Here is a 24,584-nt window from a genome sequence, read left to right as displayed (position 1 = left end):
TCTGATTGACGTGACCCCAGCACATGCATCTGAAATTTAGGATGGTAGAAATCATGGCATTTTAACATAAAAGTGAGTTTGGAAAATCAGTATAAAGTGTTGTTATTATTTGTATTTTTGTGCTGCCATACAACATTTCAAAGATCCCTAGATTCTAGTTTTCTAAGGTTCAATGGTGAGAAAAACATTCTGAATTTTCACAGAAATTGTTCACCTATTTCAATTAATTGCTGGCTGCCTTACCTTTGAGGTTCAAGTAGTTAAAACTTTGATGCAGATGTATTTTCTGCTGTAGAAGTTCATACACTAGGTCAGCTTCTTCTCCAATGTCTTCTATGTTCTTGTTAAGGTCAGGAAACTCATACGGTGTACTGTGAAGGGGATCCATTTGTGCAATTTTTTGTCTGAGAGGGAAATGGCAGTTAAGCAGAAGTCAGACCAGATTGGTTTTAAACTAGAACTGATATACACAATATTTTAGAGGACAAGAGAGAAATTTCTAAATGAACAGAAACATTTACTTGTACTGGCTTATTTAGAAAACCCTTAGGATGAACTGGAAAATTCCAGCATTTAATTATACGGCTGTGAGGGACAGATAATATATATAAGGATTATTTTGTTCACAGATTTATTGAAAACAGCGACTTAGGAGTCCAGCATCTGTGTGCTCTCAGAAGCAGGACTTTATGTCTAAGGATGGCTGGTGGAGCCCGGGGGAAGACTGCTTTCTCAGCCAAGGATTTTTTCAGGAGCAGCTGAGCCCTTACTGAACATAGCCCTGAAAATTCTTGATGCCCGAGAGGGCCTCCAGTGAAAGAACAGGATGTCTCAAAATTCTTTCGATTTCAGAAATGGCATCTTCAAAGGCTTTGAAGCGCATGTCACAGATGGCCATTCGTCCTCCTTTATCGTCGAGATTTGCAGCAAACCTCATTAACCCCTGAACAGTCTGACCAAGGGTAGTAATTTCAGTGTCCCACTGATGAAAACAAAGATGACACTGACGGCAAGAGGGAAAGTTTTTCTCAAAGCCGCGGCCACACCGGTTGCAAAACCGGCCGGTGACACCAGCACGGCAGTTGCACGTGCCAGTGGCTTTGTCACACTTGGGCTGGCTGGTTCCCTCCAGGTTACATTCACACGCTGCAAGAAAGGGACAGCAAGTTAAATCCAGTTGTTCCTTTTCCACGGGACATGCAAAAGGTACAATCATGCACTTCAAGACAATAAATGCAAGCCGGTGTTTGAAATGGTAGAGCAAAGCGGATTGCCTGGCTAACGCCTCTGCTTCATCTCTAACTTCCACGGTCCCATCATAACCATAGAAGGAACAATACAAATAAATGATATGAACACTTTTAACCATTTCATGCACACAAACGTATGAAAGCCTGCTTCTTTAGATGCATGTCCCATCTCCCCTATGAATATAAAAAGTAAATGCTTCTTTTGAAGCAGTTTCTAATCCAGTTGTCCCCACTTAGTAATACTTACAAATGCAATGCGTCCGGGGATTGCCGAAGTAATTATCCTCACATTCATTGCAACATCTTCCGCCGTAACCTACCTTACATGGGCACTGGCCTGTAAGCTGTAAAGACAGTTAGGATTAAATAGCTTCCTGCAGAGCCATATGGCTGGATATACATTATTTACTGTGTTTCTTTTTCTCCCTGTGACTTATACAGCTGTGTGGGGACTGCACTGATCCCGCTTGCACATGGTATTTGAACACCATGGTTTACACAGTATTGGCCCACGCTTCCTGTCTTCTTCCTGAAGGTTGTGAAAACAAAATGGACTTTGAGAGGTGGCTCTGCTTTACTAATATGAAAGACTTTGCATGTTCCAGTCTAGAGATGTTCTTCAAGAACTCATCCTCTGACTACGATTGAAAAGAGGATGCTTTTCCTTTGCAAAACAGATGAATGAGCAAAGTACTCACCTTCGCATTTCAACTTTTAACGACATGATATAACTGTAACTGAAAACTTTGAGGGTACATTATGCACGTTGTCCTAGAAAATTTATTTTGGAATTCAGCTGCTAAATTACACTGCAGGGAATTATAGCTCTGATAACTGGTACAGCTCAGAAAAGCAGTAGTAGTTCTTTGAAGTTAAAAGCTACATTTGCTAGGAAAAATAATAAGTCTGCTAAATAAACTTGAACAAACGGAAAGCACATTGAAAGGAAAATGTGAAAGCACATCAGCAAGAACTTGGGATAAGCTCCTGGTGCTCTAAAGTCAATAGCAAAATTGCTGTTGACTCCATGGGGCCACAACTCCACCTCTCTGTTCTGAAATGCTGTATTATTTTTTCTACATTCTAGCCCTAAAACATGCACAGGAAACGAAGATGTGAAAAGCTACTCTAGCAGTCTGATAGATGAGGTATGATTCCTGTAATGGCCACAGCTGCTACTTTTATAAAAATAAACACTTTAAAAAGTACTCATGAGACCCTCAGGTCCAAGCCTGGACTTCCTTCTTCCCTATACATATACTTACAAGGCCGTTTTTTCCTGTGTGACGTTTTCTTAGATCCACATGACAAAGAAACACATAGACAAAGAGAAATTGTTTACAAGCAGAGCCACATTACCAGAACAGCACGTTTGATACAATGACTCCAAGTGTGATGGCACCAACTGCAAACTTCCAAAGACTTTTTGTTTTCAAAGAGCCTGACAGACAACTATCCTCATTTATAAGAGGGTCCCCGCTGTGCCGTGCCAGAACACCACCACCCCAGTTCCTGGAAAGCAGAGTAATTTTCTTGCCTGGTTGCACTGGTTGCTTTGGGAGTTTTTTGGATCACAGTCACAGATCTGACATCCTTTTCCACTAGCCAGGTCCCAGTAGCCAGAGGCACACTGGTCACATGTCGCGCCTACCACGTTGGGCAGGCAAGGGCAAGCTCCAGTGGCTGGGTCACACAGACAGGCTGCATCTCCCCCGGGGCACATGGCAGGGTGAACACCCGCTGGATTGCACATGCACCCTGGAAAAAGAAGGACAACTGCTACAGCAGATGAGCATACAGACAGCGGGTGGACAATCAGAGCTGCACATAAAGCCCATGCTGTTGGTTTACTCCTAGTAACCTTGAACGCGTTTTTGATCTCATATAGTTTACTTATGTTTCTATAATCGCTTATATGTTGCTTTGAGCAAACTTACTGAGAACATTCAGCACTTAACACAGGCAAGAAAAATTAAGGCATAGTGAATTTTGGATCTTATTAAAATGAAACGTTAAATATGCTAGGTAAGGAGGAGCTGTTTTACAGTAGGCACTATGCAGCGTGGGTAACTCCAGTAAGCCAAATAAGATAAGAAGCCTTCCTTGTGAGGAGCCAAAAGTCCTTGCTTAACCATTTCTAGCGGACATCTTCCAAGAATGCACAAGACATGGGTTTGAACTGTATTTTAGGGATTCCCAGAAAGAGTTTCTTGAAAATACTTATAACTGTCTGGCCTGTAGAAATTAGACCCTCAGTCAGGCACATTTGTGAAAATTTGTGTCTTTGAGAAGTGTTGGGAAAAAACTCATGCCTTGCTGTTTTTGTTTTTTTTAAACACTCCTGGCTCTCTGTTCAAGTGCTGAATTACTGACTGTCCTCACGGAGTCTATTAAATTGCCTGAACAGACTCATTCTAGCCACTTAATGAAAACAACTGGTAAGGCAGGGAGCTCAGCAAGGGATCATCTGGTTAACTGAGCATTGCTTAGTTGGCATCAGCCAGCAACATGGATAAACAGTTATCTTTGAGTCCTTTACTTTTGATCCCTTCCCGAATGGGCTGAACACACATTTATTTTTCTAACAGAGAGTACTGATTACATTTCACAAATTAGTATTTCCTAGAAGTGATACGCAGCATGAGATTTAGCAAGACTTGGATGACAAAGAATTTAATAGATGCCACATTAACAGTTATTTGTGTCACTGATAGATATCTATTTGGTACGCATCGAAATGTATTTGATATTCTCATCATGTTTTGCTCCATTGGTCTGCTTTAGTTTTACTGTCCCTCCAAGGGCTAACCTCTCCCTGTAGCCTAATTTCTTGAGAACTTTTCTGGGTAGTAATACACGGTTGCAGTGCTGTTGCTTACTTACTTTGACAGTTTTGATCGAGGGCTGAGCCAAAATACCCTGGTTTGCAGAACTGGCAGTTTGCTCCATGGGTGTTGTGTAAACACTTGGTGCATTCCCCGGTGACCCTGTTACAGGACTCTGGGTCTGTCAGATCGATGTTGTTATTGCAGGGACATGGTGCACAGTCAAGCCTGGGGCTGCCTGGGTTTTTGTAGAACCCACTAGGACACTCATCACACTGATTGCCTGTTGGACAGGAAGGTAAAAATATTTGCTGGCTGATGGGAATTCAAGTGAAACATGTAATTTCCATGTAATACTGTTAAAGAATTCAGATTGTCTGTTCAAACGCACATTTCCAATGGAAAATATCCACCAGTCTGAGACTGTTGCCCTTCAATCCTACGGTCAGTTTAAATTACACGTCCCACACTGAAATCTGATGGAAATGCACTCTCATCATCCCATGCCATTTTTATTGAGGAAATAGGAGTAAATAGGTACCCCCTCACACAATACCTCCAAATATCTTTTTCCAGTGAAGTCCTTTCAATGGCAGTGGTGAGGATTGGCCATATTTGCAAGATTTTCCCTGGGCCCTTCACCCCAACACCAGCATGGGAAGGTGTGGGCTGCCCTTTCGTGGAGGAAAACAGAGTCCAGCAGACCTTCCCTCCTTTCCATAACCCAGTGGAGGACCCTCAGGAGGATATACCAGCTCTGGGACACTGTCCTCGCTTGCTGGCATTGCAATTACTTCTGCATGCCATCCCAATGCCTGCCATGACGGGAGTGCTACCCTCTCTGCATCTCAGAAACCCTTCTGAGTTGGTGTTGCTGCGACCTCATTCACTGGCTCATCCTCAACCAAGGACACTACTCCTTCACCATGGCCTTCAGGACCACAGCCTTTAACAACCTCTGAAGAAGTGAGCCCAGTGCCACGGAGGTGACCAAGAGCCTTGTCAGGAAGGAGCAGGAGGAGGATAGTCCAGAACTAAGAACTGCAGTGGTTTGTGAGGAGAGAAGTTCCCTGGGTGAGTACCAACAAGGATCATTTTGGTCCTACAGCAGTTACTCAAGCAAAACTGCTCTTGACTTATAAAGGAACCTGGCCTAAGTAAAGATGACACCATTGGTTTAGTTTTTGGCAGCGTTTCCCATTAGGGATTGCTTCCATCAATGGAGACCTTTCTAATGCCCCGGGGGAGGGAAATACCTTCAGGTTTCCCTGCAGAAATTCAAGCTACGACAATGGGATCTTAGGAAGCGAGGCATCAGTTTGCTGCAAAAACATCTGTATATGAGACAACTGAGGATGGGAACTTCATTTCTAAAGTCACCATCTGAATGGTGAAACAGTCGCTTTTGGGCATAACATCAAAGCTAGATTCCTCTATATGAAGAAAGATTTTTTTTCCGATTAGGAAATTTTATTGGGTCTTTTTGATGTCCTGTTCTTTCTGATTTGAATTTCCAATGCTTGTTTTTCAGAGGTAAGGAGCAACTACAGTTTTCCCCCCTCTCCCCATCAGGTTAATGTACTGCCCCTGGAAAGGAGGAGGTTTTCAGAGAATTTCAACAGACTAATGGCTTCACTGTATCCATACAGATGATTCCCTTCTTCAAACACTAATTGCATAATCCCTACTCTCCTCAGTCAGGACTTCCTCACATAATTTCAGTAAATTTGAGCGTTAACTTTCCTTACCTATGCCATTACCATTACCTCACTTGTCATTTCTGAACAGAGGATAAGCTGAGGATGGTCATTTTTCTCTCTTATGTTAATTTTAAAAGAATCAAAACGAGTCCTTATTTTGCTTTGTACCTGAATATCCCTCGAGACAATTGCAGACCAGTTGTGCAGACTGGGAGTCCTGGTAACAGGAATGTGCGAAATACCTGTTGCTTGTAGGTGCCCCTGGGCACATGCATGGGCGGCAGGGTTCTCCGTTCAGAGGGTTTCCATAATAGCCATCCACACACCTGTCAGAGCAGTCAACACAAAGCAGAAGAAATTGTCAAGTACTCTTTTCAGTCCCCTCAGCTGAACCAATGTAATGTATGTATAATTAATTTAACACTCCAGGTCATTGTAATACTATCCCCATTAACTGGTTACAGATATACTGAGCTTCAAAGATGTTCTAAAGTGGAAAATCAGAGCTGTATTCCCAAAATTTGGAGCAAAAAGAAAAAGCATATCCTTTCTTTTCAAAGAGTATTTCTGAAGACTTTCACCTACTCTGGAACAATTTTATTCTAAATTATAATATATACATATGACATACCACACATGCTCTGCATAGACAGCTTAAAGCTGCCATGTAAAAATTCTGCATATTCGCCTAGAACCACACACATTCATCTATTTCCATACACACACACAAAGTGGTTGGGACGACATTGGAAAGTCCTGGCATGGGCAAAAAAGCAACGATTCATTCAGAGCACTCGGAGAATATTGCATGTTTTAGATGCAGCATATATTTTGAAGTCAGCCATGCTCTGTCTGACATGTTCCGCAAGCGTGGGGTTTCAAGGCAGTGGTGGCTGTCCTCTTACCCATACAGGCAGGGAGCTCTGGGGGCTCAGCTACCCCTGCCATCCCATCTGTCACCACCACCTCTGCGCCCCAGCCCCCTGTAGCCCTGCAGCTGTAGCAACACAGCACCTTCTGAAGCATCCTCTGTCTTTGATCTGCTTTACTATGAACAAATGGGAACACAGTTCTCTCTATGTATACAAGCCAGGCTAAAAGTCTTGGCTATTCAATTATCCTTGCCCTGGGGTCTGGAGCTCCTGTAGAGGCACAGGGCAACAAGTATTTCAGTCTCCCAGTTTTAATATATTTGCCACCTACAAGCACAATAGCCGAAGGCTGTATCGTCCAAAAGCACTGCAAGAAAACCTCAGTAGGTTTCATGGGGAAATACTAAAAGTGAATTACAAGGTACAGTCTAGCCAAACTAAACTAAACAGCTAAAGAATTTAACTCTGACATCCATGTTGAGCTCTGATGCTGTCGCCACTGTATAAAATAAAAAAGAGCAGCACTGTTTTGAACAGAGCTGGAACACATGGGAAAAGTGATTTGCTGGTCATATGGAACTAATATGACCAGAAAACAGTACGTGTGTATTTAAGCTCCTCAGAGATAACTGCAGGTATTAAAATGAGTATTCAGCACGAGGTTAGTCTCTTGGCAATGTAAAAGCTAGCAGGAGTCAGCGGATCTCATACACAGTGCTTTGCACATGTCTCCAACCCCATGGTGCCATGGCACCCGTGTCTCAAATGCATTCTTCCAGAGAGCCCACTGCAATGCTGTCTGCGTGCCATGCCCGCAGTCCCCCCACAGGCATCTGTCAAACCTGCCATAGGTACCTGCCATTCAGCAGCTACACCCAGTTTAATATTGAGCTTAGGTACGTGTTTCTGGTTAAGGTCAGCAATGCATTCACGGCATTGTAGGTGGGCCTCCAGCAACACACGCATTTCAAAGAGCACCAGTGTTTGGGTGAGCTTTGCAGCACTGTCCATCAACTTACCTTTCACAGTGGCTTCCAGCCGTAAACCCACGGCAGTTCAGGCACTCTCCAGTCAACGGGTCGCAAAACTCTGCATAGCCGTTACACAGGCAAGGACGGCAGTGGGGAAATCCAAAATACCCAGCCAGACATCGGCTGCAGCGCTGACCATCCACCTCCCGGCGGCAGGAGCACTGCCCTGTCACCTGGTCACACAGCGAGCTCAGCGAGCCTTGCGGGTGGCACTCACATTCTGGAAAACACCAAAAGCAAAGATGTGTCCTGAAGTTATTCCCACAACCCTACTCATTGCTGAGACTGCTCAAAGGCAGCGCGAACAGCAGGCATGGAAAATCCATTATTTGTGGAAACATTTTTCATATTGCTTCACACATAATCATGGATCCAAAGCTCTAAAAATATCGGGGTATGCATGAAGAGCCAGATACTGGCACTGGTGCTAGCTGCCAAGTACTCACCGTAGCAGCCGTGGAAGCCGAAGCCATAGCTGCCCGCAGAGCAGGTGTCACAGCAGCGTCCCACGACGTTGGCTTTGCACTGACATTGGCCTCCCAGTTTACTGCAGCTGGCGTTGAGCGACCCTTGGGGATTGCACTTACATGCTGCCAAGGGGAAAGAAAATGAAAACAGGTTTGGTTATAAGGGAGTGTGACTGCCTTCGTAAACTTGCACTTAAACATGGGAAAGAAAGAGCTTGATTACTCTTATCGGGGTTCCCTAACCACTGATGGCCATAGCTTGGATTATTTGATGCTGTAGCATCACCGGTGATGGTGTATCAGGCACTAGCACAAGTCTCGGTGTTGGAGCTGCCACTTTCAGGGCATCACCTTCAGTGCATATTTGGGATAGGGCAGAAGAGGGCATAGCAAAATGTAGATCCGAAATGGAGATATCCTGAAGTTTAGAAAGGTTTGCTATAAATCTATGTCTAGCTGCAGCACTGGACATAACCTGCAAGTAGTACTATACAGCCTGCACCTGTGTATTGTTTGCTGCTTTCTGGACACCTTGGACTAATTTGTTGAATGAACCTGGTCTGCTAACCCACAGAGGGTGTTTGTCTAGGATGCTCAGATGTCAACGCTAGAAAGCCAAGTGCCATGTTTCATTGGGAGAGTCCCATCACTATGGGAATCGAACTAATGGGGAGTTCAGCACAGCCCAAACTTAAATGAGCAGGGTCTGTGCCTATAGAGCCATGACCACATCACATGCTGTGTGAGCAAGGCATTGGTCCTTCTAAAAATAGCCCAAACCAAGCAAATACTATCAGGCCCATTGGAGTCAAGTCTCCCTGGAAGGAGCTGGCCACCAAAGTTGTCCAGGAAGGCCCCTCCTGTTACTGGAAGTGCAGAGAAGTTCCATTTCTCTGGCCCCAACACCAGGTAAGTCTCCTAAGCCACCGAGCCCAGCTGCCCTTTCCACAGTGGGTCCACAAGACTGCCTGAGGCTTCAAACCCCATCTCCCACCACCCTCTTGCCAGGACACCTCCAAGGTTTTCTTGGTGAATCTTTTCCAGCCCATCAGCTTGTGTGCCAGCATGCCTGGATTCCTATCAGGGCATTTAGCTGGCCTGCAGCATCCAGGGAGGGGGCTTGAAAACTCCTCTGTCATTTTACAGCAGCAAGAAAAGTAGGAAAGTTACTGCTTTGGCTATCTGGTGAAGCCGCATCTGACTGAAATGCTGTTCAGAAAACACATGAGCACTGCCGTGGTCCCCATCTTGCTGCTCCATGAAGCTCATCAGGTGTGATGGAGTCCAAGAGCCATGCCACCAAAAGGTGTTTGCAGAGCACTCAGGGTTCAGGGGACGTATCCTGCATGTCCATACATACCACATGCTGATTGGCCTCACTTACCTACACCACCATGGGCTGGGAGCTCTCCAGCCAACATATTCTATAAACTCAAGGGAAAACCAGTAACTGTCCAAAAGAGCTGCCTGTGCAGGCTGCTCCTTACCAACGGCGCCGTTGTGAATACGAGCTGACATGCTCACTATGAGCCGTGCGCATGCTTCAGGCAGGACATGAGGTCCAACTTCTGATGCAATTTCAATACAGTGATACTTCTGGTACTCATCTAAATCCTTTTCACTGCATAAGTTCTCCACGGAGCCAATTCTGGGAATAAGTCCAAGCTTTGGCATTAAAAAGGGAAAAGAAAATACTTTTGCTTAGATATACTGAAAACCAGAATTTCCCACATTCCCTTACTGTGCTCTGCATTGCAAGGACAGAGGCCCAGAGCACTACGTTTCCAAATCTGCTGTTGTGCTGCTTGGTCATCTAAATTCACATTTATTCTGAAGGTCTAGACATTCCCTGAGTTCTTCAAATAAAAGAGACTCTGTATATAAAAGAATAAGATTATAATAAGACAGATATATGCTTAGAACTGGTTTTGATTCTAAGAGGTGACATGTTGATGATTCCAAAACCAGTATCTGGCTTTTTTTTTACTCATATTACCAAGACAGAGAAAAATCATCTGAAGGGTCTATGTCCAAGTATGGCCAGCCCTTGTCAGGTCCAGTTCTACAGAAGAAATTAGAGTAATGGACTTAAAAATATTTTTCTCAAGAGAAGGACCCAAAACTAACACCCAGCTCCTGACTTGGTGGAAACTTGGGAGATGTCTGCACCCGATTTCTGGGAAAGTACAGAAGTAATTTTACTTTTCCAATGTAATCTTTAAATATATCCATGATTTTAAAATTAGATTTAGACAAATTACAGAGATTTTTAAAAAAACTAAGTGATGAAGGACTGCATAAATTTATTATACCCCTGACCACAGCATGTTGTCAGCATATGTGGAGCGTGCTCATAATAAATGAGCAACAGATAGGGATAAATACTCTGATTGTTAACATATGCAACAAATATAACTTGATGAGCTGTTTTGGTATTTCTCCATGAAAATTAAAACAGTAACAATCCTGTCTTTCCATACAAAAATATGCAAACACAGTGCCAACAGAGGTAAGCAGAAGCACACTTCCCTGAATTTCTGTTAAAAGACATTATAAATTATTTTGAAGTATCTGGAGTAAAATAAATAAATAAATAAATCACACTGGTATAGGCACAGCCTCAAGGGAATTGTGACAGAACTACTCACCGAGTCAATCAAGATGAAAGATTTCACTTTTGGGTCAGAGGCAGAGGGCTGAGAAAAATACACATCCACAGAATATTCTGTTCCTGGCTCCAGGCAGACTGTAGTTTGCAAAAGTGCAATCCTGTTTAGCAGAAATAAAGCACAGTTATAGGCAGGAGTCAGGACAAGGCAAGTTTACAGGATGCTGGGAGCTCTCCCTTCCCTCTGTGCCTGCATCCTAACACCTACAGCCCAGAGCAAGCCCTGCTGCTGCCGGGAGCCCACCCAGCCCCCCTGCTTGCAGGCTTTGGGAAACCTGCACGACTCATGCCTGGATGATTCACCAGTGAATCTTAAACTTGGTGAGATTAAACTGAAAATGGCAGGTTTTACTACTTCAAGCAGAGGAGTTTGCAACTCACGGTTCATATTTGTCCTTTCCTGTCCCTGTTTGACCGAAACTGGTCACATCCTCTTGGTCCCTCTCTACTCTTTCCATAGGTTCAAGCTGAAAAGCTGGTTTTGAAAATAGGCTAGGACAGTGACTCTAAGTCAGTATTTCCTTTCTTATACTGAAATACCTGCAGCTGGATCTTTACCAAAGCAATGACTAGCCCCAGCAGGATCTCAGGCTGCTCTTCTGGCTTGGGCAAGCCTTTGCCAGGCTGAGGACTGGAGCATCAGACTCTTCCTTAGAGCCTACATAGTATTGTGGTGTGACAGCAACATGAAAGGCCACAATGTGTTCCTAATGTTCCCACTTTCTCATACATTTATCACTCTGCAGCACTCCAGTAAAGGTTTTGAACACAGAAAATCTACAGGCAAAAAGACAGGAACAGTCAGACCTCTTCGTAGCTGGGAGAGGCAACACATGTGGCTCCTGTGAAAGGCCCTTGTTTTTGCAGTGTTGACTTGACAAAATACCAACAGGTTGAACAGCAACACTTGCTAGCCAGTCTTCCAAGGACTATAAACAAAGGACACAAAATTCTGATCATTTTTCATATCTGGAAAACCCACTTTCTCCTTGCCAGGGCTAATGAAAGCCATCTGAATGATTCCATGCTGCAATACACAAAACAGATTTTCTCTTTGTTCTTTACAGGACTGAAAAAAAAAAGTTATTTGTGAAAAATGTGTTGTATTTGCAATGGCTAATTGAAGAACAGAGACAGAAATGGGACCTCAGCTGGTGCAAATGGAAACAGCTCTCCTAAGTCGTTGGAGTTGTTTCCTTTCTCAGGACAGTGTTGTTCCGGAGATACCCTTTATTATCTGCCTCTTGTATCTAATAAGGAATAACAAACATAAAAGACTTTTAGTACAAAGTCTTTAAAATTCAGCTGTTTAAGCTAACCCTCAAGAAGAAAAAAGCTACATCAAACCAGCCCACTGCAAAATTGTTCTCACAGGGGGTTTTGTTTGCCTCAGAATGACAGTAAGAGAATAGAGCACAATAGACAGAAAGAGGACCTCAAGCGGTGGGATTGTCCCAGGGAGCTGCAAAGCAAAAAGAGCAAGGCATGTACAGACACTGGTACCGAGAAAACACTTGCCTGGATTTTTGAAGACGTGGGTGCAGACATGGATTTGACCAAATTTAGGCTAACAGATTTTCCCAGACATGCCTTCATCATTGAGACATTTTGCTCAAGCAACAAATATGATTTTGGCTATTTTCCTACAATTTTCACGCATCTCAGCACAGCCTGAGCAACCGAGAAGCTGAATGTCTGCAAATATCTAATAAATGCAAAACCTGGATAAGTATCTATCAGATTGCTCCTGCCTGTGCACATTTTCCTGCCCAGAAAATCCCAGCTAGAAATACAGGATGTCTATCTGAAAGGAGCTGCATTTTGCATGTGTCTGATTTGTGCACAAAAGTCCAGTCCAAGCAAAGGTACCAAAAGAGGAACTCCAGAAGATGAAATCTTGGCTGATGCTTAGAAAACACTTATAGTGCTGATTTTTCAGATTTGTGTGGAAAGGGTTAAGGGGATCAGTGGAGGGCATGTTGCTTGGCTGATAAGGATGAAAAGACGACCTATTTTAATTTTAAATCTAAGGAGTGGGACAAGTTGCTGTGTCCCATTATTGACCAAATAGACCCTGCATTTATCACAACATCACAAGACACACAAGACATCACAAGTACCTCAGGCTCATAACGAATCGTGATATCAAAATCCATAGCAAAGGGAATGTTGTTGATGGCAAATCTCAGCCCAGCTCCGCTAGGAATGCGGGCAAAGCCAGGTCCTGTCCATGTGACAGACCGACCGGCGCTGGGCTGTCTGAAAACCACCGTCACAGCCGCGTCCTGTCCAAATTGCATCACACCCTGCAAAGTCATAGTGACAGTTTCAACAACGCACAGAGCCAAATTACAAAAAAACAAACTCAGAAAAGAGAAAGGAAATATTTTTGCCTTGTTTACTTATTTTGGCCATCAGTCAACCTCATTTTCAGAACAAGCTCGAGTTCAACAATCTAGGAACTCTCCCAAATGTATGATGTTTAGGGTCACATATAATAAAAGCTTCCTGTAGCTTTGCAAGAACAGCAGCAGGAGCGACTGGAATAACCCATTCATCTCTGCATATTTGGCATCTCCAAGCATTTACATTGCAAACTTTAAACAAATTAAGCTTTATTTCATATGTGGCTGGACTTTTCATTATAAGATGAATAAATAAGTATCAATACTTAAAACTACAAAGCTGACAGCATTTAAATGCAGTAGGTTCTAAGTTAATGTCTTGGTAAACTTGTTGGAAAACAGAAAATATTGGAGGCATCTTGCAAGCAAAACAAACATAGAACAGATTTTACCTTTCATGGGGGCTCTTCTCTTCTAAACATTTAATTGAACCTGAGACTACAATGGCACTGGACATAGCATACCAAATCTGTCTGTGTGAATTATGGAGTGCCTGGCCCAACTGTGTACCAAAAAAATTGATTTAATTTGTGTCAGGATTGTAATGTCTGGAACTGCGAATTCCACGTGCTCAGACACTTCATTGACCTCTGTTGCAAAATAAAATTTTACTATTTGGTGTAATCTTCAGTAACTATTCAAGTACCAATTTACCTGTTCCAGTCCAGATTTTCTTACGCTACGTTTCTTGCTCCTGTTTAACACAATCTTTCCATTTTCAATCATGAACTCATAGCCTTGTTTCTGGAAGTAGATGTCACACCTTGGAAGAGTGCTTGGTTTAACCTATGAAGTAATGAGAGCGGGACAGCACTGTCTGAACAATTTTGACGGGTAGGTAAGCAGCTAAATGAAAATCCACATTCTTAAAACAAGCTCTGTTCTCTGCTGGGCAAAACTCTAAGCTATGACCCAGCAGCTGCTGGAAATCCTTTTCCTCAATCCCTTAAAATTAACTTGTACTTCCTCATAAGCTATGTCCCAGACATCTGTTTTCCATTTAATTATTGGACTGTAGAATGATTACTGGTTGTGTTTATAGCTAAATATTTGCGGATATGACCTGCAAATAAACATTTTTTCTTACTTCTTCTCTACAGCTCCTGAACAACACATCAGAGAAGAAATGTTAGTGAAAACATAGACAGCAGAAAAGATGCATTCCAGACTTGTACTCTGCATGGGGAACAACTACCTCCATGTCAAGGAGAAAAAAAATAAATAGAAATTAATTTTTTAAAAAACACTATAAATGGATGCCAAATTCTTGAGGAAATTGGGCTGCAGTCGGTGCCATTATATAAGGCAGCAGGAGTGAGTCCAATGGAGCAGAGAGGAATTTTATTCTTCCCCTGTTGGAGATCCCCAGAAATATCACAGTTCATGATAGCTGTTGGCAACTCAAACATTTTCCTCTAATTTAAATAATTAAATTAATTTCTCCAATTCATGCTAGACCAGCCTGTTCTTGAGGAGCAGCTAGGACAGCTTTGCAGGTCACAGAATACTGTAGCAACTGACCCTTGGGAACAGCCACAGTTATGGGACAGTCATGCCCGTGAGGAACAAGAATGAACTGGGGACAGTCAAGGGACTTGCTTTGCATCTTCCTGCTGAAGAGCCACTCCGGCTGCTCCCCAGGCAAGGGCTCCTCACCTCAGCCTCAGCTCTTGTGCCACCACTGCGTGTATTCCCTCTCAGTACGACACCTAAAAAGCCAACTACGTACCAAGGGCGCAGAGCCAGAAAGGGGCTTTGCAAGCTCAGCTTCATAAATATAGTAATCCAGGGGTAAAAAGAAGTAGCCTGGGGCTGGCTCATTACACTGGCGGCTAACGATGTTGGGAAGACACTTGCACTGCCCGTCCTTTGGTGAGCACCTAGGATAAGAGTTGGTAAAGGGAAGAGGTCAGAGTGCGGCATGGCTGGGTCCTCACAGCACAAGAGCAGCTCAGCTCCACCCCTGATTCAGATTCCCTTCGTTTCTTCCATTATTGGACTGCCTCCCGTACCAAACTTCTTCCTACCACCCACCCGCTCCATTTGTGATGCTGGGTTTATTCAGTGCTATTTTTTCATCGCTTAGGAGATACGACATGTTTTGTTTTTCTCTGTCCATTCCATACCTGAAGCACAGATCCTTTTGTTTACTGAGCATCCATTACTATCTGTTCCTGTATCCATTTCTTGTATCTGTTTCTATATCTATTACTGTATCTATCACTGCTGTTAAGCACCTGTAATTTCGGAGGCAGGACATGAGATCAGAATGACCTTTAATTTGATGCAACATGATAGTTTTCATATACTTACACTCTTATTTAACACACCATATGATTACTAGCTTTGATTTACCTGCTCACAAGGAGCTGCTCTACAGCATTGGACTATGTGCTCCTGTGTCTGAAGTAGCGAAGACCCCTGCCCACTAGACTTTTGGGGGAGCCCAACTGAAATCAAGCTTGCTTCTAAAATGATATATTTTGAATAGGAACCAGTATGTCAGAAAAAATTAAGATATTTTTAGCTTTTAAAGTAGATGTAGGAAGCAAAGTTGAAAACGTTACTTCTAATTTACTTCTAATTTCTACTAATATTAAGGCCTTTGGTTCTCTCAAACCATGCAGTTTATATTTTATATTAACCAAAACTTGGCTCAAAGTGATTCAAAGTTGGCTTCAAAGGAAAAAGGTAAATCCTCTTATCGCAAATAAATTTCCAAGATCTCAACCCAACTTTACACTGCTTGTATGCGATGAAATTACATCTACAGTCTATTTTCCCATTTGTACTGAGACTCTATTAACCTAATCAGAAAATCTAGCCTAAAAGTTTATAAAAATTAAAACCAAGAAAGGACTTGAAGAACATTAACTTACAAGTTATTCTGGGATCCACCAATATCACAGTCACATGGAGAACAGCCATACAAGCTGTTGCCAAGACCCCAGTAACCTACCTGGGATAAAAAGAAAAAAATTTTTTTTTTCAATATTTAGGTATCTAAAGCACAACAGAACTCATTCCTCTGGACGAACGATGCTCTGGAGCACTACTGTGCTGCTGCTTGTGCTGGGCTGTGGGAGATTCTTTTACCAGATTACAGGGGTGCCCAGCTGTCACAGTGCTCTCCAAACTCTCACGCTGCAACAAGGTCTTTTACCATCTCATACCAACATACTGTTCATGCCAGTCCCTCTGCTGCCTTCTCTCATCTCTCCTCACCCAGGGCACGCTCATGTTCTCTCTTCTCTCTACTTATTCCTCCTCGCTCTTCCTCGGCTGCCCAACCTCTCAACAGAACCAGCCACAGCTGCACCTTGTCTACATCAGCCAGCCCACCGCCCCTGAAGCCAGCCCACAGCTGGATATTATCAATGATAATTAACCCAGCTTCATTCCTCTGCACTCAGCCACTGCAAGAAGAGCCAGATATATACCCATTTGTGCAAGCAAGTTGCTCTGTAAACAGTAAAGACGGCCTGAAGACATGATTTTGCATTTCCTTTCCTTCCTGGGAGTGTTCCTCTTATTGCAATTTTATTGCACAAATGTTTGCAAGCAGTAAAAACCAAACCAGATGTATCAATGCAAAATGGGAGCACACAGCTGTAAAATTATTTCGCATTTTGACTAATTGTTTACTTTTCTGGCAGGGAAAAGGTGGGAGACAGGAGAGGAAATTCTAAAACCACATGCAGGAGCAATAAGAAAACCTGAGTACTTACAACACATTTTTCACAGCGTCGCCCCGTGGCAAACTGCTGGCAGAGGCACTCTCCGGTGCCAGGATCACAGACAGAGAAAGGCAGACTGCCGGAGGAATCACAGTTGCAGGCTGCAGGGAGAGAAATGAGCGGTTACCCCTGCAGGGCCCAGTGACGGCAGCAGGACTGGCATTTGCTTTAGATGTGGCATCAGTGTGACAGGCAGTCTCGGTTCTCCGGACAGATGCTCTGCAGATGGACATGCCCTGGTACCCTGCAGCCCTCAGACTGCCCTTGGGGAGCGGACCACTTCCTCAGTGGCTACCCTCACTGGGGGGAGCAGGGCCGCTGGCAGAAGTTCAGTGTGCTGGTTTACCCCGCGCTGTGTGCTGATCCATACCACACCGCCCTTGCACGTTGCCGAGTACCATGCTGCGGGCAGAACGTGCTCACAAACCCACAGTGCACTTGGGTAGGGGTGGGATGTGTTTTTCAACAAGCTTCTCTCAGGGGAACGGCTGGCTGGAAACTCTCATGGCAAGGCAGCAGCTCCTGTCATCTCAACACTGCGCTGCAGTGCAGAGTCCAACTCTCTTAATAGCTCATCTGTAGCTTTCTATTCACCGTTATGCTGAGTTTGGTGCTAAAATAATCTTCATGTGTTTTAACCTCCTCTTTTCAATTAAATTGTGTGTTTAACAATCCTTCTATTCACAACAGCGTGATCTATGATAGTATATTACGTACTCTGCAAGTGATTTTGCATCTTTTCAGTCTCAGATGCTGCACCAGGAACATCAAATTACATTGACATTAAATTATAGTAGCAACAGGGTATTTTGTGAAGCAGGTAGTGCGTTAGCGTGTGCATCCGTGCACTCAACTACCTCTTAAAAATGCTTTGAAAAGAAGAATAAAAGAGGTGGTTTACATACGTTGGCAGCCCAGAGGGTCACTGCCACTCAGTCCATAGTAGTTCGCCCTGCACTTGTCACAGCGGATACCCTCCACGTTCTCCTTGCAAGGGCACCGTCCCGCGACTGTTCCCAGAGCAGGATCTGTGTGGCGCTCGCACATGCCATTGTGCAACGTACCTTCTTGGTCACAGTTGCAGGCTATAGGCACGGTCAAGGAGAGACATAAAAAAGCACATTTAGATATAAGCATGAAAATGCAATTATGGAGCTGTGGGTAGGCACAGATTCAGGGATCCTTGTAAAGATTTGAGACGTTCATCTGTGCTCATTGTGTTGGATGCTTTACAATTAATGCACAGCTGCTGTTAAGAAAGATTACGAGCATGTTTCCAAGATCTGCTTTCTCTCTGAAGGACAGTTACAATCTTCACTTTAGTAGAAATATACCCTTTGCTTTGGGTAGAAATAGGCATCACTCATCCACTCCCTACCCTCTCCAGAGTACCTGGGAGGGAGCGGGGCCCATAGTTTTGTGGATGCTCTCATGAAAGCTGTAGGGTCGCAGAAGTACCCCACATGAGCCATCACTCCAGAGCTGGTCTGAGCTGGCCGTGGCTGAATAATTTACTGGAAGCAATGGACTGAGCAAGAGATGCTGCCTTCATGATGCACCTCACTTTTTCCTAAGGCGCTACCCATTTCACACAGCAGAGCTGATATCTTTGCACAGCACTCCCCTGGGTAATCACCCCTTGGCTCCTTAAGGACTTTCCACACCAATCAATTACTACAATTAAATTATACTCAGAGCATTTCTCCCATCCTACATTAACACTGAATTCAGCTCATCTTTCAGAAGAAGGGCTTTTATACCTGAAAGACTATTTTTCTTGCATATGGCAGGTATATAGCAAAAGTTATTACTCCTCCCATCGTTTCACACCTCTTTTGTAATCCCTGACTATCACAGAAGCAACAGCACTACTGCTATTTATATTCATATTGATGTTGTTCAAGAAAGACGATAGCTCTGCTGGATTTTCTAAGCTCAGTTTAGCAATGAGTTGGAATATACAGCTCTTTTTGCAATGCTGGTTTAAAAATGCTGATGTGCAGCTACTTTATAAGGCAGTTTGGATATTATAGGTTTGGTAACATTTTTATAACCATATGAACATTTAAGCATGAGGATACCATAGGGTTCAGAGCAAAGAGAATCAGAACCACCCTGTCTTGAGTCATTCTTATAAAAGCTAAAAAAAGGAAGCTTACGGAGGCACGCCTGAGGGTCTGAGATGACTTTGAGTGGATCCTGGTAAAAGAAGTGTTTGCACTGGTCACAGTGTTGCCCCATGGTGTTGTCCTGACAGTCCTCACAAACACCACCGCTGACCCCACCACTGGCCTGGTACACTGCCATGTCAAAGTGGCATCTACCAGCGTGGCCATTGCAGTTACACCCTGAAACCAAAACCAACAGTGGGGTGTTACTCACCATGACTCCTATTATTGTGGTCTTGCCACCACTACTGTCTACCATTACACAGGGTTACTTGTTACCTGCAGGATTTCAGCACCCCAACAAGATTATAGCTTCCCAGGCCTTGTGCTTTACAGCTAGGGGGAAACACTGGAGACTTATGACAGACCCGGGCCGTACACTTGCAGACGTACCTGTTGTGGTTTAACCCCAGCTGGCAACTAAACACCACACAGCCACTTGCTCAGTGCCCCTGCCCCCAGTGGGATAGGGGTCAGAATTGGAATAAGGTAAAATCCGTGGGCTGAGATAAGAGCAGTTTAATAATTGAAATAAAGAAAAGTGTGATAATCATTATAATCATAATTGTAATGAAAAGGGAGATTACCGAAAGAAAGGGAGGAATAAACCCTGAGAAAAAAGCAAGTGATGCACAGTAGAATTGCTCACCACCCTCTGACCGATGCCCAGTCAGTCCCTGAGCAGTGATTGCCCCCCACCCCCAGCCAGCTCCCCCCAGTTTATATACTGGGCATGACGTTCTATGGTATGGAATATCCCTTTAGCTAGTTCGGGCCAGCCGTCCTGGCTGTGCTCCCTCCTGGCTTCTTGCGCACCTCCTCACCAGCAGAGCACGGGAAACGGCAAAGTCCTTGACGCAGGGTGAGCACTACTTAGCAACAACTAAAACATCAGCGTGTCGTCAACATGATTCTCATGCTAAATCCAAAGCCCAGCACTGTACCAGCTGCTAAGGAGAAAGTTAATGCTATCCCAGCCAAAACCAGTACAGTACCCATGCAGGTCAGTGTGCCTGATATGCAGTGGGGAACACTGCTTAATTGAAGAAAGATCCAGTTGAATATTTGTTACAGATCCTAATATACTATTCTTTTATATCTTATATTACTCACTGTTGTGGAAATAAATAATTTAGCTTTGTCTAAATTGTTCTTTCATTTGCAAGAAAGACCCTGTGCAAGCCAATGAATGATCTTTTTTGCATTAGTTGCTTTTTCCTCTTTACATTTTTTTTTCTCTTTATGAAAAATAAGAGCATGAACCTCCTTCTTGTAGGGTAACACAGTACCGATGGATACAGGAATCCCATCTGTTTTTCTAGAAGAGGCATGGAAATGTCTCCTTCCCAGAAACCTGGACATCCCATTATGGATTGGGCTGGGATTGTGCTACACCCACCCCCCACCTATCAAAAAGGAAAATAATATGTTTGAGTTACGTTTGCAAGCATTATCCTGTGTCCCTTCAGCTGGCCTCCAGGGAGCATCATTGTAGAAATCTTTACATCTTTCACAGGACAAACCTTCAGTGTTATGGTGGCAGACACATCTCCCATGGACCTGCAATGTGGTGAGAACAGAAAGGAGGTAAGGTGGGAGGAGAGAAGCGGAGTGGAGGGAGACATCTGCTTGAAGTATGCCAGCAAGATCAGGAAAATTCAAAGCTCTTTGGCTCCCTCAGCTGACATATAATTATCATTTATTTGAGTAAAAGGTCTGGAGAATACTTGCAAATTTTAACCAAATAGTTTTAAAGCCACTGAGCAACATTTAGAAAAAAATACTTTGAGAGATATCAAAGGAGACTTCAAACTTGTAAATTCTCTCTCTCCCTACATGTCTCTATGTTGAGATACGTACTTTCCAGGAGAAAAAAAACCCCTTTTGTTCCCAGAGGGAAAGAATTCACAATCATGTTCTTGAATTTTTTAATAATCCATTTTTCATGGGTTAGCTTTGCATTATCAGCTATTCTTTGTGCCAATGCCTCTTCTCCTCCTGCAGAGGCCTCAAGCCCAGCTGGAGTGTGGAATGCACCCAACAAGTGGCCATTCAAGTCTGCACACAGCACAGGCCACTTACTGCATTACATTTGCACCATTACAGCTCTGGTATTTGCTGTTATTATCAACATGTCTCGTCCCAGTTGCTTTTGAAACACTGTGGTAGTGCCAACAAAGAGACAGCTTCTGAGAAATCCATTCCAGGGTTTTAAAGAAGCTGTATTGAAACATTTTACAGCTTGGAGTTGCAAATGGTCAATCCAAAGATCATCAGAGATCTTCCTTTCCTTCCCTCCCTCCACCTCTTCCCACAAAACACCAGGTAGAGACTGCCCTGGACGGAGACAGCGTTAATGACGCACCATCCCAGACTGATGGAAAACATCTCCCCGCAGATTCTGCACAGGACGACACTGGCTGGCGTGGCCATTGCAAAAGCAGCTGCCCCGCACAACCATCTCATAGACAGCATAGTAGTACTTCTCGAGGGGATCACTGTGCCTTCTTCCAAGCAGAGCATCCCCAAGGGTGTGGAGTTTAGTAAAATTGATCCTTAGGTTTGTCAGCGTAATGAGCTCTGGAAGAAAAGAAATCAAGAGCCTAAATTCATTCAAAATTAACAGTATGACATCTTCAGCTTGGATTAATCATTGAAGAATTCCTCCATACTGAAGAAATGGTGAAAATGATCTGATATTGGCTGAGACCAGTTACCTGTCCAGTGCCAGGGCATGGACCCACTGCTGGCACGCAGCCGTGTAAGCGTTAGCACCCTCCTTGGTATGGCTCTGGCCAGGGCCAACCTGTATTTTCCCAGCCACTGTCTTCATAGGTTCATGTACACCTCTGGGACTGCTCCTTTTGGAGCAGTGTGGATTGGGCCACCTGTTCCCAGAAGGAAAGACAGCCTAGCTGCATGGATGAGCTCTGCAGAGCCATGCCGTTTGCCCTCGGGGCTAGAGAATAAGACTGGCCCATTTTATTTATTAATATAGATGTCTCCCTAAGACCTTTAGGTACCTAATTTTCGACATCATTGTCTTACACAAGCTGAGCTATTGACTCTTTCAGTGTACAAAACAAGCAACACCATCAAAGTATCCCTGGAGAAAACTTGTACTGCCCATACCTTGGATATATGGCACATATGGATTTTCTATTTCAAAGCTGGGATCCAAAGCTTTTAAAACAACCTGCAAAATAAATTAATACAGCTCTATAGATCACTGAAGCTATTATTTTGGGGTATAAAGACTGTCACCTGAGACCTCATTCTTACTAATGCCATTTTACTGATCCCATAAAATAAAAGAACAAGGCTGTGGGCTGATTAAGGAAGTGCTCTCACCCCTCCAACCTGGCCTTGGCTGAGCAAGGCAAAAAGGCCTTTTGGTGGTTTGAGGTGTCAGGAGGAAGGAAAAGCAATGCCCTAGAGTGATGTAGAGACAGGATGAGCACCCAAAGGACAGGCCCCAGTCTTCAGCGGTAGAGGTTGGTGGGGAGTCAAGATCTCTTAGGAGGTGGACTTCCATGTGAGTTTGGAAACCAGGAAAGAGCGCTTAAAAGGTTTTGTACAAGTTGTCTTATGAATTCATTTGGGTGTGAAACTAAGGGTATATAAAAATATATATATATATATGTCTTTCCAACTTACTTCTGTAAAGTCAATAGCAATTCATGTCTCGGAACCTGTGGAAGTGGATCTGATGGATATAGATGAAAGACCTTCAGCTCCAGAAAAATAGCCACATATGACCTGAACTCATACACACACAGACACATGGCAATACCTCGCCTTCAGTGGAGGGCTCTATGTCCGAATATCTTGAATCACAAATGACATCTTCCACACTTTTTGCTGGACCAGAAGAGATGTTGGGAAAAGAAGCTGCACAGTCCTGTGCGAAATATCTAAATGCTTTCCAGGTCTGACCAAAGTCCGTGGAGCGCTCAACCAGCATTGCTGCAGGCCGAAATGTCTGCAAGAAGCATTATTTCAAGAATTTCTTAACCAGGTGTTAAGACGACATCTCAGGGGTTGTTGATTGACATTCCTGTTTGTTTGTGGGATGCCAACAGCTGCCAATTAAAATTCTGTGTTTCAGAGTTTGTAGGTTCACTACAGGGCTACTGTGCTGGTTACGTGATTCTCTGAAAAAGTTGGATACTTCATTAGAACCACTGTCTAGCACAAGGGAAGGGTAACCTTCCATATAGACACAAGATTACTTTCTGAGTAAGAAATTTACTACATTGGTGTGGTAAACTTCATGTAATGTAATTTTTTTCTACAAAAATGTAGAAAAAAAATTTGTAACTGTCCGGATCATAATGGATATGCATCAGAAGGTTGAACTAAATTTGAAGGAGCACCTGCATTTCAGAGATATTCTAATTTTTAGGGCTTAATTTTGCAATTTAAATTTTTTTCAGCTTTAATTTTCAGATTTATAGACAATAGGACCAGAAGGCACATGAACAGAAAGCTATTCAGTCTATCCTCCTCCCCTAAGGCAGGATCAACTACAATTTAACCATACTTGACAGGTGTTTATCTAACCTGTTCTTACAAACCTCTAAAGATGGAGCTTTCACTGCCTCTCTAAGCAATTTATTCCTGTGGTTAAGTAATTAGTGTATAACATTACATAAAAGCTCTGGTAAAAGATGTACCTTAAAAGTCAGGATAAGATGGCTGAACTGGAATAAAGTTTCTAGGTCCAATCTAATGCTGACATGGTCAATGCCTGAAAGGAGAATGAAAATGAAGTTAAGAGCACAACGCACCCATTAGAGGGGTTGCTGAGACAGCTTTCTCATGGGGAATTTAAAGATGCCTTTTCCAGCACAGCAGCTATAGTCTGTTTGGGGCATCCCCTGTGCACAAACCCAGCACGTGGCTGGATCATTCTCAGGGACAGTGTGATGTGCTGCCTTTCCAGCACCGGTACTGTCAGTGCTGCACGTCACTGAGACTGCACAAGGTAGTTAAAAAACCTACTCAGATCATTCAGATTCTAAATTATGGTAATGGTAAGGTTCTGGGCTTTTGTCTTTCTATATCCAGTTAGATTTTGTAAAAATTTTTAAATTATTTTTAAAATTATTTGCTTATTTCTAAGAAAAAAATGAAACTCAATAAAACCATGGGGCTTTCTTCATGCTAAGCAGATCTGTTGAACCCTTCTATGCTTCCGGACCTGCAATTCACCATGAGCAGTGCTGCTGCACCTGGGATCTTCCAAACTTGCAACAAATACGGACCCCCCCCAATTCACACATCTCTGTAGAGAGTTGCAGGAACCCAGCGGATATCTCTATTGTTCCCATCTGCATGCAGCATGTCAGGGCTCCTGCTGACCAGGCTGTGCATGAGACCTCATCCAAGAAGAAAAATGAGGAAAGCAAAAAAAGATTCTCTCACAGCTGACCCACAGCTTTATTGGCAGCGGTGTCCA

General features: G+C 43.5%; 1 protein-coding gene across 1 annotated transcript in view; it reads right to left on the bottom strand.

The window, feature by feature from the left end:
- The window catches only part of LAMB4 (laminin subunit beta 4), a 54,937-nt gene that overhangs the window by 12,049 nt on the left and 18,304 nt on the right, over window positions 1-24,584 (bottom strand). Inside the window, exons 6-28 of the mRNA XM_080392748.1 lie at window positions 23,800-23,873; window positions 22,917-23,105; window positions 22,256-22,319; window positions 21,489-21,703; window positions 20,563-20,683; window positions 19,115-19,303; window positions 17,861-18,040; window positions 16,947-17,056; window positions 16,098-16,177; window positions 14,948-15,098; window positions 13,873-14,004; window positions 12,934-13,119; window positions 11,621-11,742; window positions 10,794-10,914; window positions 9,633-9,810; window positions 8,125-8,268; window positions 7,667-7,898; window positions 5,944-6,101; window positions 4,134-4,358; window positions 2,788-3,008; window positions 1,498-1,594; window positions 771-1,146; window positions 244-404 (exon numbers count right to left, since the gene is read on the bottom strand). Of these exons, the coding sequence (XP_080248874.1) occupies window positions 244-404; window positions 771-1,146; window positions 1,498-1,594; window positions 2,788-3,008; window positions 4,134-4,358; window positions 5,944-6,101; window positions 7,667-7,898; window positions 8,125-8,268; window positions 9,633-9,810; window positions 10,794-10,914; window positions 11,621-11,742; window positions 12,934-13,119; window positions 13,873-14,004; window positions 14,948-15,098; window positions 16,098-16,177; window positions 16,947-17,056; window positions 17,861-18,040; window positions 19,115-19,303; window positions 20,563-20,683; window positions 21,489-21,703; window positions 22,256-22,319; window positions 22,917-23,105; window positions 23,800-23,873 (3,726 nt within the window). The remainder of the gene's footprint in view (window positions 1-243; window positions 405-770; window positions 1,147-1,497; window positions 1,595-2,787; window positions 3,009-4,133; window positions 4,359-5,943; window positions 6,102-7,666; window positions 7,899-8,124; window positions 8,269-9,632; window positions 9,811-10,793; window positions 10,915-11,620; window positions 11,743-12,933; window positions 13,120-13,872; window positions 14,005-14,947; window positions 15,099-16,097; window positions 16,178-16,946; window positions 17,057-17,860; window positions 18,041-19,114; window positions 19,304-20,562; window positions 20,684-21,488; window positions 21,704-22,255; window positions 22,320-22,916; window positions 23,106-23,799; window positions 23,874-24,584) is intronic.

This window comes from Falco punctatus (assembly GCF_963210335.1).
Source record: "Falco punctatus genome assembly, chromosome: 6".
NCBI classification, from domain to species: domain Eukaryota; kingdom Metazoa; phylum Chordata; class Aves; order Falconiformes; family Falconidae; genus Falco; species Falco punctatus.
The sequence above is the reverse complement of the archived record's forward strand: the minus strand, read 5'-3'. Positions and strand labels throughout refer to the sequence as shown.